The sequence below is a fragment of the Rhinocladiella mackenziei genome (assembly GCF_000835555.1).
Source record: "Rhinocladiella mackenziei CBS 650.93 unplaced genomic scaffold supercont1.4, whole genome shotgun sequence".
Taxonomy (NCBI): Eukaryota; Fungi; Ascomycota; class Eurotiomycetes; order Chaetothyriales; family Herpotrichiellaceae; genus Rhinocladiella; species Rhinocladiella mackenziei.
Window position 1 is genome coordinate 569489 of NW_013550601.1, and position 12629 is coordinate 582117.

General features: G+C 50.5%; 4 protein-coding genes across 4 annotated transcripts; 3 read left to right on the plus strand and 1 right to left on the minus strand.

Annotated features, from left to right (window-relative positions):
- Positions 1–851: 851 nt before the first annotated feature.
- Positions 852–2731, plus strand: Z518_05333 (uncharacterized protein; the record flags this gene model as incomplete). Its single annotated transcript, XM_013416147.1, has 2 exons — positions 852–1526; positions 1577–2731. The coding sequence occupies 2 exons, from the start codon at positions 852–854 to the stop codon at positions 2729–2731; spliced, it is 1830 nt and encodes a 609-aa protein (XP_013271601.1).
- Positions 2732–3456: 725 nt separating this feature from the next.
- Z518_05334 (uncharacterized protein) lies at positions 3457–5058 on the plus strand (the record flags this gene model as incomplete). Its single annotated transcript, XM_013416148.1, has 1 exon — positions 3457–5058. The coding sequence occupies one exon, from the start codon at positions 3457–3459 to the stop codon at positions 5056–5058; it is 1602 nt and encodes a 533-aa protein (XP_013271602.1).
- A 692-nt stretch (positions 5059–5750) lies between these two features.
- Positions 5751–8684, minus strand: Z518_05335 (uncharacterized protein; the record flags this gene model as incomplete). The annotated part of the gene is made up of 3 exons (XM_013416149.1): positions 5751–6624; positions 6918–6961; positions 8427–8684. The coding sequence occupies 3 exons, from the start codon at positions 8682–8684 to the stop codon at positions 5751–5753; spliced, it is 1176 nt and encodes a 391-aa protein (XP_013271603.1).
- Positions 8685–10815: 2131 nt separating this feature from the next.
- Positions 10816–12269, plus strand: Z518_05336 (uncharacterized protein; the record flags this gene model as incomplete). Its single annotated transcript, XM_013416150.1, has 3 exons — positions 10816–10933; positions 10991–11428; positions 11485–12269. The coding sequence occupies 3 exons, from the start codon at positions 10816–10818 to the stop codon at positions 12267–12269; spliced, it is 1341 nt and encodes a 446-aa protein (XP_013271604.1).
- Positions 12270–12629: the final 360 nt, after the last annotated feature.

Sequence of the window (12629 nt, forward strand, 5' to 3'; positions counted from 1 at the left end):
TTTGGCGAGTTTTCTTGATTTGTAGGATTTTCTCTTCACAGCCAAAGAACAGAACAGAAATTCCTGATACCCGATTCTGACTTGTTCGGATTTATTTTTTCTACACAGTTCGAAGCCACGTTCTTGTGGTACGAGTACGGACTGGAGTTGGACAAGGCATTCTGGTCAAGTGGGCCTCGTTTCAGCGCCCAAGCCAGGATCGCTTTCGCACCTTGCTTTCTTCACTTGACCTCTTCTCTCCTCCTGTCACTCGTCAACTTGTTCATCAGCTCTTTCAAACCTCTTTCTGCACTGCTCTGGTATCTATCCTCACTCCAGACGAGCCACCTGCTCCGACAGAACCCCCCCCCTTCTCGCCCAAAGGCATCGTCGCAACCTCCAATGCTCTTATCCTCGACGATGCCTGGACGGTAGAGCCGGATGCCCTTCAGACTTTCTGTGCGCCGTCCCTGCTGTATTTGAGTCTCATCCTAAGGCTATCGCAAGTATTCGCTGTCACTGTCGACAACATTTTTTTCAATGTAAGTGCTCAAAATTTGGCAGACAGACTGCCTGCGTTGTCCTCCCAACCGCCTCCCGCCTATTGAGGCCAGCATCATGAACGATCGCTCTCATCACAACCACCAAGTCACCACAAGATGGCACAATCGCTGATCATAGTGTACAGAGTCGAGAATTTCCAGAATTAGACTCGGTCTCCTTGAAAACCACCCCTTTAGTTGAGGCGAATCCCTTGATGACCTTCCAAGGCATTCTAGAAAGGTAAAAGGAGGAGGACATCAATACTTGGTGCACTGGACGGTATGCAGGTTTCTAGCTTGCTCTCGAACGAAGAACGCAAGACTTCGAAAATGCCTCCGGCCAAATCCATCTCTTTCGAGCTTCTCCTGGATGAGGGCTCCAAGACAAGAGCACGAATCCCCCTCAGGGTCGTGTTGAACACCCACGACAGTACTGAGTCTATCATCACCACCGTGAAGAATTTCTATGGCATATACGATGGCAATGGAGTGAGCTTTGAAGATTCATGGGGAAATACGCTCATTGCGTCGTACGACAATCTTGCTCCTGACTCGACTGTCTATGTGCGCATTGTGCCGGTTCCCCAACAGCCTTCAACAGCATATCCACACGGTGCATATGCGAATGAAAATGGCTATGAAACACGACGGCGACCTAGTTTAGGCGACCCCTTCCAAATGCTGCCTCCTCACATGCAGGAACAGTCACAATCGCCGTCTCGACCAGCCTCAAGGTTGGCTCGGAAGAGAAGCATTTCACCAACTCAAGGACGGGGGCGCAGAAGTGTATCGCAACAGAAGGGGGCCTCATTCACAACTGTCAGCCGTGGTTCCAGTGCCAATGGAAGCTATCACGACGACAACGGCTATAGCGATAGCGAAGCTGGGCGCAGTTCGGTTTCAGGGTCCAAGAGAGCCAAAAGCGAGCAATTTGCGAGTTCTGAAATCAGCACTGCGAATGTTTTACAAGATGGCAGACGTGGACAGCCCATCTTCGACAGCTCTGTGCGTTCCCTTTGGCCTCCCCTTCCAAGCACCATGCTGACTTTGCCTAGACTCTCCCTCTTTTCGTTCCCCCTCAAGTTCCTGTGACTGCGTCTCAGTCTTCCATATCTCCTCAGCGACGGTCCCTACTACAGGAGGCGCCGTCGCCATTCCACCCTCCGGCTCAAAAGCTGTATGGAAACCAACAGCACCCAGTCCTATCCCCTCAAAACTACGGAGAGAACCACCATACATATGGGCCTGGCGACCAAGGTGCAGGTGGTGAGATGACAACACCAGTGCCTCAGCATGGTCATCGGCTGCGGGGCAGATCTACGATGCAACAGGGCCACAGTGGTAGACAGGGATACAACGGAAATGGAGTGCTCCCCACTCCCGATCCAACAGTTGCCAGTTGTATCTCAGATGAAGATGTTGCTCGCACTCTGATCGCATTGGGTGATGCCTCAAACTACTCTCATGGACGTACCTCCAATTCTACATTGGATGAGACTTTCAGCGGTGCTGCAGATGCAGCTTCTTCTACCGGTGCGACCAGCGATAGTGATGAATACAGTGATGCAGAAGGAGGTCTTCCGAAATACAGAAAATACCTTGACGATGAGGATGAGGATTATGACCAAGGAAGTCTGGAGCGTGACCACGATAGTCATGATGGGCCTCCCAAAACCAAGAAGATCAAGACCAAAACGCACGATGGCCCAACCAATGGGTATCGACCAAAAACAACTGCATCATTGAAGAATGATAAAGCCTCCAAAATGCGATCGAACACACTCCCAAAGACTGCTAGGCATTTAGCACAGCCGGGCCTGATGAAAGCACCTTCTGCACCGGCATCAACAGGACAAGTCAGGAAGTCATCGGGCTCCAGCCTCCACTTTCAACATCAAATTGCTGCTGATGAGGAAGATCTCTCGTCTAAACCTCGATGCCAACGATGCCGAAAGAGTAAGAAAGGATGCGATCGTCAACGACCCTGCCAACGGTGCAAAGATGCCGGTATTGGTATCGAAGGGTGTATCAGTGAGGACGAAGGAAATGGCCGCAAAGGCCGATATGGCAGACACATGGGTGTTCCGGTCAAGAAAGTTACCGATGAACCAATGCCACACGAAGATTCACCAATGACTACCACAAACATGTCCGCTGACGGCACTGCAGTCCACGGGAGTCCCGATAAAGGCAAAAAGAGGAAGAGGTGAGGGGCGCCAATCTGCCAATGTCACCGTGCAGTTGTGTTAGAACATGGGTTCATACTACCAACGGGGAGTCATGGCCAATGCAATAGAATGGGATATCGGGGGGTGAAGATTGGATCGATGGGGTCGCAAGGCCCCAAGCACGACGAGACTGGCTGACAATGATGAAGGGAAATTTCAGGTTGCTTTGAATTCGTGACTGTCTTACAAGGTTAGCTACACTGATGTGAGAAAGCTGAGCGCGATGGTCAATGATCGATGGTGGCAGTGCAGTGTGGGTTTCTTATGTGTTGTCTTCAATTTGGAACGAAAATGGGCGAATTTTGTGATTAACAAGCAATGCAGGAGAATTATTCTTGGGTTTGGTAGCATTGATGAGTGTACGAAATGAGAAGCCTTTCATTATTTATTCTCAACGGGAATGCCTCTTGCATGGCCACAGACATCGAAGGGTTAAGGCTGAGAAACGAACCGATGTCACGTGAGTACGTGGATCTGCATTTACCCTCCGCGAGAGAGTTTCTGCCCACTCTGTCGCTTTTCTCAATTTAAATTTCTTTCTCTTCCTGTTTAAAGTCCTTGTTCGCAAGACATATTCACTGCCAACCAGTCTTCGTTCACCATCTCGCGCCAACAGGCTTTACCAACGAACGTCCGAGATGATACTTGTTTCGTGACCTTGGCCCATTTCTTTAACCTCTGAGGTTTGTCGAGACAACATTCCCAAAATGCCTGGACAAACACCTCCAACCCCGAAACCATCCACCACTAGATCTCCCACAAATGGTACCAAACCCAGACCGCGAGCAGGAATTCTGCGCAAGACGAAAGCGGAACGCGAGCAATTCGCCAAAGAGGAAGCTGAACGCCAAAGAGAGCGAGCGGCAGAAGAAGCCGGAAATGCTTGTACAAGGGGCGCAAGAACGAGGGCGGGACGAGGAGGAAGGGATGCTGCAGCAGGAGGTCAAAGAGATGAAAGAGCCCGAGAGACACCGATAGGAGCGGGTGGTGTTTTTGGTGCTGGAAGCGGCCTCAAACCTGGCACGAAATCGAAAAATGCTTTACCCGAAGGATATAGTGAGATGCTGGAAGGCCAGCAAGGAGGCCAGCTGGACGATTCCTCTCTGAGAGCCTTGGCCGCAGAGAACGCGGCAGCAGCGGCCGAAGAGGGACTAGGAGGGTCTTCCTCGAGTGGTAGAGCTGGCACAACAAAGAAACAGGAAATAGTCGACATTACTTCGGACGATGAACCGAATGAACCCAAGCGAGACATTGAGAGGATATGGGTCTCAAGCGACGAAGATGACGACGCTATTATGTCGAGAAAAGGAAGAGAAAGAGCTACACAACGTATGCCCAAACCTGGGATGGGTCTTAGGCCGGTTCGTGCCCCTCGCATTGTGAAAGAGGAAGATGCAGAACTGGACACATCTCGCAAGAAAGCCCGAGCGTTTAAGAAAACCGATTCGGAAATTCAAGACCTTGATGAAGACGACATGGACCTCGACGAGCCGGTTTTCCTCAAGGAGCAACCATCAACCTCTGAGATACGTCGGCGGAGTCTCAAGAAACAGACAGACAAGTTCAGAGAAGTCAAATTCCCGACAGAGACAATTGAAGAGCGAGCGGAACGTCTCCGAGTTACGGATGACATGCTCAAGTTACGAGACCTGTTCACACGACCACATTCGAGACGAGGCGCTACTGTCGACGATGACCAGGATAGTGGCAAACCGAATCTCGAAGACGGTAAGATGTTCCTCTTACAGCTGCCACCCCTGACACCTTTCCTCATTGACCCAACCGCTATGGTGGAAGAGCGTGAAGTCAAACAAGAAGGCACAGCCGAAGCCGATACAGATCTCCCTCCCTCCGCAGCTCATACAGGACCAGCACCGCCCCCAGACGGTCAAGCCAAGAAAGACCCTGATGTGCCGGCCCCTTCGAAACCTGCTCTCCAGCTCGACGGACTTCTTACAGCCTCTGAACCCACACGCCTCCCACCCGGCTTCGTCGGCAAACTGCGCGTGCATAAATCGGGCAAAGCCTCGCTCGATTGGGGCGGCACGGATATGGAAGTCCGATATGGATCCGAAGTCGACTTCTTGCAGGATGTGGTCATGGTAAAATCTGGCTTGAAGCGAGAAGTGGAGAATGGAGATGCCGGTTCTGGAAGACCTGACTACGAAGAAGGAAAAGACGACGACGACGACGACGACGATGAGAGTCTAGGAAGAGGAAGGGAGAAAGTCGTCGGCACGAGCTATGCTTTGGGCCAGGTGCGGAAGAAATTGGTCTTGGTACCGGACTGGACCAAACTGTACGATTGATAGATTGATCGATTTGGCTTACTATCTGAGATGGAATCTCAGTGTGTCACGAGGGTGGGAAAAAGTTTCATGCAGTACAATACCGGAAGAGAGATTGGGTTGGTTGACTTGAATTGATAACCCCCAATAGCTGAAATACCCAGTCAGGACGGGGTCAAAGCAGCCCGACTTTGACTTCCAATGATGAATCATGATGGATCTCATATCGTGCTCTACTTTGCTTCTGCAACTGTAACATACGATGAGGGATGCCTTTATTTAAAGAGGCGGCATTGTCCTGTAGACGCTGCGCGAGCAATCGAGACCCGAGTTAGTGTGCATCATCTCAAGCCCTAGCAGTCTTGCCATTGTCATGCTGGAAGTCATCAGTGTTGTCACTAGTTTACAGGGCAGATCTAAACGAGGATCTTCAAAGTGAGCAAGTTGTCATACGAAGACCAGACTGCTACATGTTTATTGAAACATAGGATATAACGCTGACTTGTTATCTTTCGCATCTGCGCATTTGGCCGAACCTTGCGATGCCTGAATGGCAGCTGATTTTCTAGAGCGCATATTATTCCGAACCGCCATCGGCCACATCCAAACGCCAGAACGAACTCGGTGCAGAAATGAAACACCACATAAACCCCAGCCCAATGTTCCGCAGATAGAATTCGCAACTATCTCCTAACCCGTACATACAATCCCACTCATAGGTAACTAAAGCACATACACCCAATCGTGATGGCGAGTACGGGGAGCGTCCCAGCTTTCACGATGCAGGCACTGTTGGCGACAATTTTGGATTGCTCATGAGAGTGTGTGCTGGGTTTCTTCTCTTCTCTCTCCAGGGGGAGCATTTGGTTATCCTCCTCTTCGGAGGTGGCGGGCAATTTGACTTCCTTTGCCAGAGGGACAGAGGACTCTTCCTCATCTTCGGCGGCGGGCCTCTTCACTTTATCCAGCAAGGTTGTGATTTCTGATTCGATATCTTGGGCAACTTTTCGGAGTTTGTCCATCAGCGGTACGGTTGGCTTGGCCTTCTCGGTCTCCTCATTCACCATATAACCTGAATTTGCGACACCATCTCCCAAAGGCGCCTGTGTGGGCAGACTCCTTTTGGTCTTGACCACACCAATCGTTCCCTGGATCGTCCCGAGCCCGATCTCCCCTGCAGTGGCGCTCGGCCATTGATCCGGGACTGGAGCGAACGTTTGCGTGTAGACGACAGGTACTTGCACTGGAGTTCCGTCCTGGTATTCATTTACCATATACGTGGTGATAGGAGAGATTTGGGAGATTTCTGTAGCTGCCGCGGCAGCACCCTGGCCGGTCACTTGACGTTTCAGATCAGGAATGATGTTGGCATCAAGAACGGGGAGAATGTTGACGTCTGCAGTCGGAGAAGGCGTCGGCGACGGGGTGATGGGCGCGAGAGTTGTCAGAGGGGACCAGACATTGGTGTCGAAGTCGGCAGGTATTGGTTGAATGTCGACTGGGATGAAGGCATGGGAGATTGCGAGGAGAGAGAGAAAGACGGCCGTCGAGGTTGAGGAGTACATCGGTGAAGGTTGATGAGGGACTCTGAAGAAGTTAACCACAGTAGATAGAAGCAGAAGTAAAGGAGAGCTGACACGGGAGTACAATCAGCCTAGAGCGTTCTAACGAACATCTAAAGCAACCCCAAGGGAAAGCCTCACTTGTTCCCTACCAGCCCAAAGATTTACTTTGGTAAGGGTAGAGTCTTACCATTGAGAGAGGCAGTTGGAAGTTACATGAGGCGTTCTGGGGCGAAAGATACGATCGCCAGCACTGGGACCGGGGCTCATTCTCCTTGGCAGAGTAACCCAATCCATCCCCCAAATTTACCATCTCACCCGCATTGGTGACAATTGTTGCTCGCCGTGTCCACCGCCTCAGACTGGGATGGTCAGCAGAGAAACAGCCTGTTCGAGGCAGTAATGGTCCGCGTCACAGGTGTTGGGGCGTCACAAACTTTACTTGGCTGATCCGAGTAGGGTCGGGAATCCTCCTTCTCCAGCCCTCTATTCCGGATACCGAGCGCTCCGTAGGGGACTGCTATTCGACTCACCCAACCTACAGAAAACATCTACCCGATTATCTCATCTGCACAATTCCGGAAGACGGACCACGAATACTATCTTGTCCTTCGGCTCGCCGGCATAGCCGTGACTTGAAATAGGAGGACCTTGCTAGCGAAAATCGTATTCGAACTACATACATGTGTTAGGATATCTGATGCATATCGATAATGCATATTACGGACCACTCTACGGAGAACAAACCGTGCTGCACGTCTTAGGAATGTCTGCTCCGGGAACACTAATATTGAGGATAGTATTCAGTCAGCCATCGTCGGCGGAAACAGGGAAACGTCGTGACACGGTATCATCTTATCAGGTCCTCTCATCAGCGTGTTACTATCTATCAACCAGATGGAGTTCATGTCCAATGGACATTTGCAGAAAGGAGGATTTCACCAAGACTTCCCACGCGACATTCTACGTCAAATATGCAGAGCACCTCCGTACGTCATTTCTATCAAAAGCCTAATCTGGACCGGTCGACAGCATGGCCAGCGACAAGACGTCCGGTGACCTCAAGGCTGTGAGGGTGCTCGGACTCTCTTCGTCCGTAGCGCATCTTTCATGCCTGAAGGAACCGAGCGTGTCGGGTGGCAATCGGTTCCGGTAGTCGGAAATTTCCTGCTGAGATAGCATGTGCAAAAGGACCAAGCGAGGTGATCTACTTGCCCAGGGAATGAAAGAAGACAGTAGCAAGTATAAATTGATTGTCCGACCCAGAATTGTCCTCTTGTGGCACTATTTTCTACCCGCTCGAATGAGCCCACCGGATTTCCTAGACTTCAGTGAGAGCGTCATGTCAGTATACCAGTTAGAGCCGGGCAGACAACAGATGCACTTCTACGTCAAGACGAATCGTCTATCGAACCGCTGATCTCTTTGACGAAACTGGCATGAATCCCAGTCAACGCTGCAAATACCGACGACATCTGACACTATGCGATATATGAGACATCGCTCGACTTTTCTTTGTGCGGCCGCTTCGTCCTTCAGTCTACAAGTTATGATTGCGCCCCAATCTGGCGTTGGGTCCAGCACTTTGTCAGAAAATCAAGCTCGATTGACATCAAGTTGCAGAAAGGATCTTGGAAAGAGGCAAAGGCTTATTGAATCCAGACTCCCTCTCGGCTCTCTGAGAAATTCTAGGATTCTTGATAAGTACTGGGTGAAACCATGTTCAGTACTTGATGTTTTCTGGTCACCAAAGCACGTCAGTTAACGTTCTACAGAGAGCATGTTTCAAAACATAACAGATGCAGATGCAGATGCAGTACCATTTACCAGAAGAAAAGCCTTGGTGGATTCACTACCGTCTTCCAGGTCTTGGAGAATCCCCAGGGACTTGTCCGTTTTCAGCACCGTTTCAGGATCGGAGTTCATGATCCTATTCATGTTCTTGATCGACCTCGCCTCGACGTATTTTTGGAATTTTTCCCGACGAATGTTGGCATATAGGTCCAGAATACTCTCGTCCGCTTTTCCTTCATACAGGCCGATCAGGTAGTCTGCCAGGCCGCCAACGACCAGGACTGCAGTCATACAACCGTGGCCACCGAATGGGTTATACACATGAGCAGCATCGGCACCCAGGAGGATTCGGCGACCCTCATTGTATCGATGCAACGATTATGGATGCGGAATTGATTGGTTTGGATGACTTCGTAGTCTCCAGGATCAGGATGCCCAGGCAACATCTTTTTTAAAAACGGTTTCTCGTCGTTGGATATACTCTTCGTTAGTGAGTCCGCCTCTGAACTCCTACGTGACACGCCCAATCCTCCTTTGCCCCATTTGGCGATGAGGCCTCAAAAGTCTGGATCGACCATATAATTGCCATTGTCATAACCATATCTTTCGAACCCGTCGTACCAAACCTGTTATTTATTGTCTGTTGATGTAAATTCGCCCTCCAGGATGGGGGAAGTGATGGACGTTTTGGGCCAGCAAATAATAGTCAAAAGTTGGACCAGGCCAGTCTCTCCCGACACAGTCGGCGGTGAACCTCTTTTTCCCTTTGACTTCCCCTTCTCCGCCAACTTCAACATCGACCTAAGCGCAGTTCTCGTCCTGGTGAGCATCGACTTCTTTATGATTGAACGTGACCTCGACCGGACCTTTGCCTTCCTCTATGCATTGATTGTACATGATCCGAATGGAGAATTATCATGCAGTCAGGGTGATCTTTGACCACGGAAAGGTCGATGCCGGTGAGTATTTCGCCATCATTTACTCGACTCCAGCATATAGAGGGAAAGCTGGCGATGCTCTGCCTTCGAATGTCGTCAAGAATGCCCGCGCCGGGACGCCGTATTGCGTCGCTCGCAGTCTCTCGTCCAATCTGTCCCGTGATTCTAAGACAAGTGAGGTGATGTTGTGTTGGCATAGTAGAAAAGCGGCCGATCCGGTTCCAACGATGATCTCGAGAAAAGGCTTCCTCGGAGTCGTGACCCCATATCTGCGCTTCACAGGTTCTTCAATCTTATATAACTCTCCGTATGTTGCCGGGTTTGTCCAAGATGTTTTCCTTGGAAGATCTGAACATGATAGGGTTTGTGTTTCCTGCGGAAATATCACCGTCTCACTGGTAAGTTTCCTTTTCAGGTTCCTACAGTAGGTACGCTGATGAAGAGTATATTCGGCAATTGCATTACTCGTACTCGGAATAAGCTAGATCTGATCATCAAAAAGCATCTAGTATAGTGACCCTCTTTGTGTGTTTCTATTTAACTCGGTCAAGAGGGCGAAATACTCATTTTCACCAAGAACCATTGCTGTAGACTTGACACGGTCAAGATCTCATCCGGCTTTCTTGTTGACGAGTCATGGCTTCTCTTATATTCTCCGATTCGCAGGGACGGGCAAACGACTCCTGACCTGTGGTTAGCAGGCCGCCAAGGGCAAAGGGGTTTCGCCACAGTAGATCTGGGAGAAGCTTCGGCAGGGGGGAATTGAGCGAATGAAAGCGTCTCTGGCAGAGGTCGAGGTCGACGGCGTGCCTGGATGTTTCACGCGCCGCGTCACTGATGGGGTGGAGAGACAACAGGGGAGGGTTTTGCTGTTGGTGGAGAGAGACAGTGGCAATGAGGAGTGGGCATTGGGGGCAGGAGGGTGACAGATGGTGGGCCACGGTGACGGGTTCTGGCCACCCACAGCAGCCGGCGGTTCCAAGCATAGTAACAACCACGTAACAGGTGTAGTGAGTGTATGGTAGGTTGCCTGCGGCCTGTGCCTGCGCTGCACCTTTCCAACTACTTTTCCACTCATCACCCCATCATCCAAACTTCCATCCTCCATTGAATTCTTTTTGTAATCGTGAATCCTTCCTTTATTTCCCCCTCTTCCTCGTTTACTGCTTTCTTTCTTCCGCATCACTCTCGCTAAAATCTTCGAGGCCTTTCTTTGCTCTCTGGCGGTCGCTCTTCGCTCTTCGTCCTACCCGCCAATTTCCCTTGTCGAATTCCTCCCGCTCGCTCAACCACATTTCCCAGCAAAAAGTCCTGATCCAAGTAGTCGAAAACTTGGCCTGTACACCCAATTGCAGTGTGTCCTACCTTCTGCATCCAAGGTCCTTTTATCCGCCTCGTCGCATATAGTGTCCTCTCGACGTCTTGCGTTTCCGACTGCATACGACCCAGCCCCGGGAAAAACAAAAAAATAAAAATAAAAACACATGGCAGGCCGACTCATGCATTCCATTATCCTTCTGGCCGCTTTGGTCCCTGCGATTCTCGCCGAGGTCACCTGCGGTGGCGGCAAGCTGTGCCCGTCGGACACTCCCTGTTGTTCTCGTATGTTGAGAATGCCGTGAGGTTGACCAGAATCTGAACGAGGCTGATTGCATATAGAATACGGCCAATGCGGTGTCGGCGCCTACTGTCTTGGAGGCTGTGACCCTGCTCATTCTTACGGTCTCGATTCCTGCGTTCCTGCGCCCGTCTGCCAATCAAAGACCTACACTTTCAACAACCTCGACCGTGTCGTCTCCAACACCAAATACCTCGGAGATGCCAGCACCGCTGACTGGGTTTCCTCTGGTCAACCCTTGTCTTACAATGGTCAAGTCCTCCTGACCATGGCAGAGGATACAGTTGGTACATTGTTGGCAAGCACACACTACGTTTGGTATGGAAAGACAAGTGCCAAATTCAGCACTGCCGCTGGTGCTGGTGTGGTGACTGCGTTCATTCTGCTCGGTGACTCCAAGGACGAAATTGATTTCGAATTTGTCGGTGTTGAGTTGGAAAGTGCTCAAACCAACTTCTACTCTCAGGGTGTGACAAACTGTGAGTTATCCTCTTCCCTTGCAATCGAACCAGTGCTCAACTTTTATTTTATCTAGATGACAATGGCGGCAACACGACTGGTCTCTCCGACGTCCACGAGAACATGCACGAGTATGAAATCGACTGGACCCCAGACACCATTACGTGGTCAATCGATGGCAAGCAAGTCCGTACGCTCGACCGCGAATCTACCTGGAACGCTACTGCTAATCGATACTCTTACCCTCAAACACCCTCCCGAGTGCAGCTGTCTCTCTGGCCTGGTGGTCTCCCATCCAATGGCGAAGGTACCATTGAATGGGCCGGTGGTCTTGTGCAATGGGACTCCCCCTACATGACCAACGGATATTATTATGCCGCCTTTGATGAGGTATCCATTGAATGCTACGACCCTCCCACGGGCGCCAATATCAATGGCAGCAAATCCTACATCTACACCAGCACCGACATGACCAACAACACGGTCGAAATCACCGACGAAAATACCGTCCTCAAATCTCTCTTAGGCACCGGTACCAACATGTCTGCCGACTATCCTAGCAGTTCGGCCAGTGCAAGTGGTTCGGCCCAGTCAAGTGACGTTGCGACTGTCCCCGGTCTGACAGGGGCTGGACCTGGTACAGACGGCCAACGTAGTGATAATGAAACCGATAGCAGCGGTAGCGACTCAGGATCCGGAAGCAGCACCGCCAGCAGCACGGGGAGTGCGTCCACCGGCTTTGTACAGGGTGATGGAGGTGATTCCAGTGGCGCTGGTCCAGTTGGTGGTAAAAGTGAATCAGTTCTTCGAGGAAGCTTGTTTGCCGTCGTTGTTGCTCTCGTTGGGCTTTGCGTGTTGTGATCCATGAATTCTAATTTACATTGACGCGGTAACGCTGATGAAGCTCTGGTGTGATTGTGAGGTTGCATTTATGTTCCTCTTTTTTTTTTTTTTTTTTTGCATTGCGATGGATTCGGATGGCACGGAACAGGAATGTGACAAGGTTGTGGTTGCTCCCTAATTTTCGGAATGTTTGAAAAGCGAATTGGTGAAAAAACTCTGTGATGAGGTGATAGGGGAGAATGAAAATGGAAATAATATCCAATCTCCATCTCAAAGAGCATGGTACAGCCATGTAGGATTGCGCTTGGGGTACTAGTGCCGCTCTGAAATTTATGAAATCATTCTTAGCCTCAACGACGCTCGGTTCTTCTCTCTACA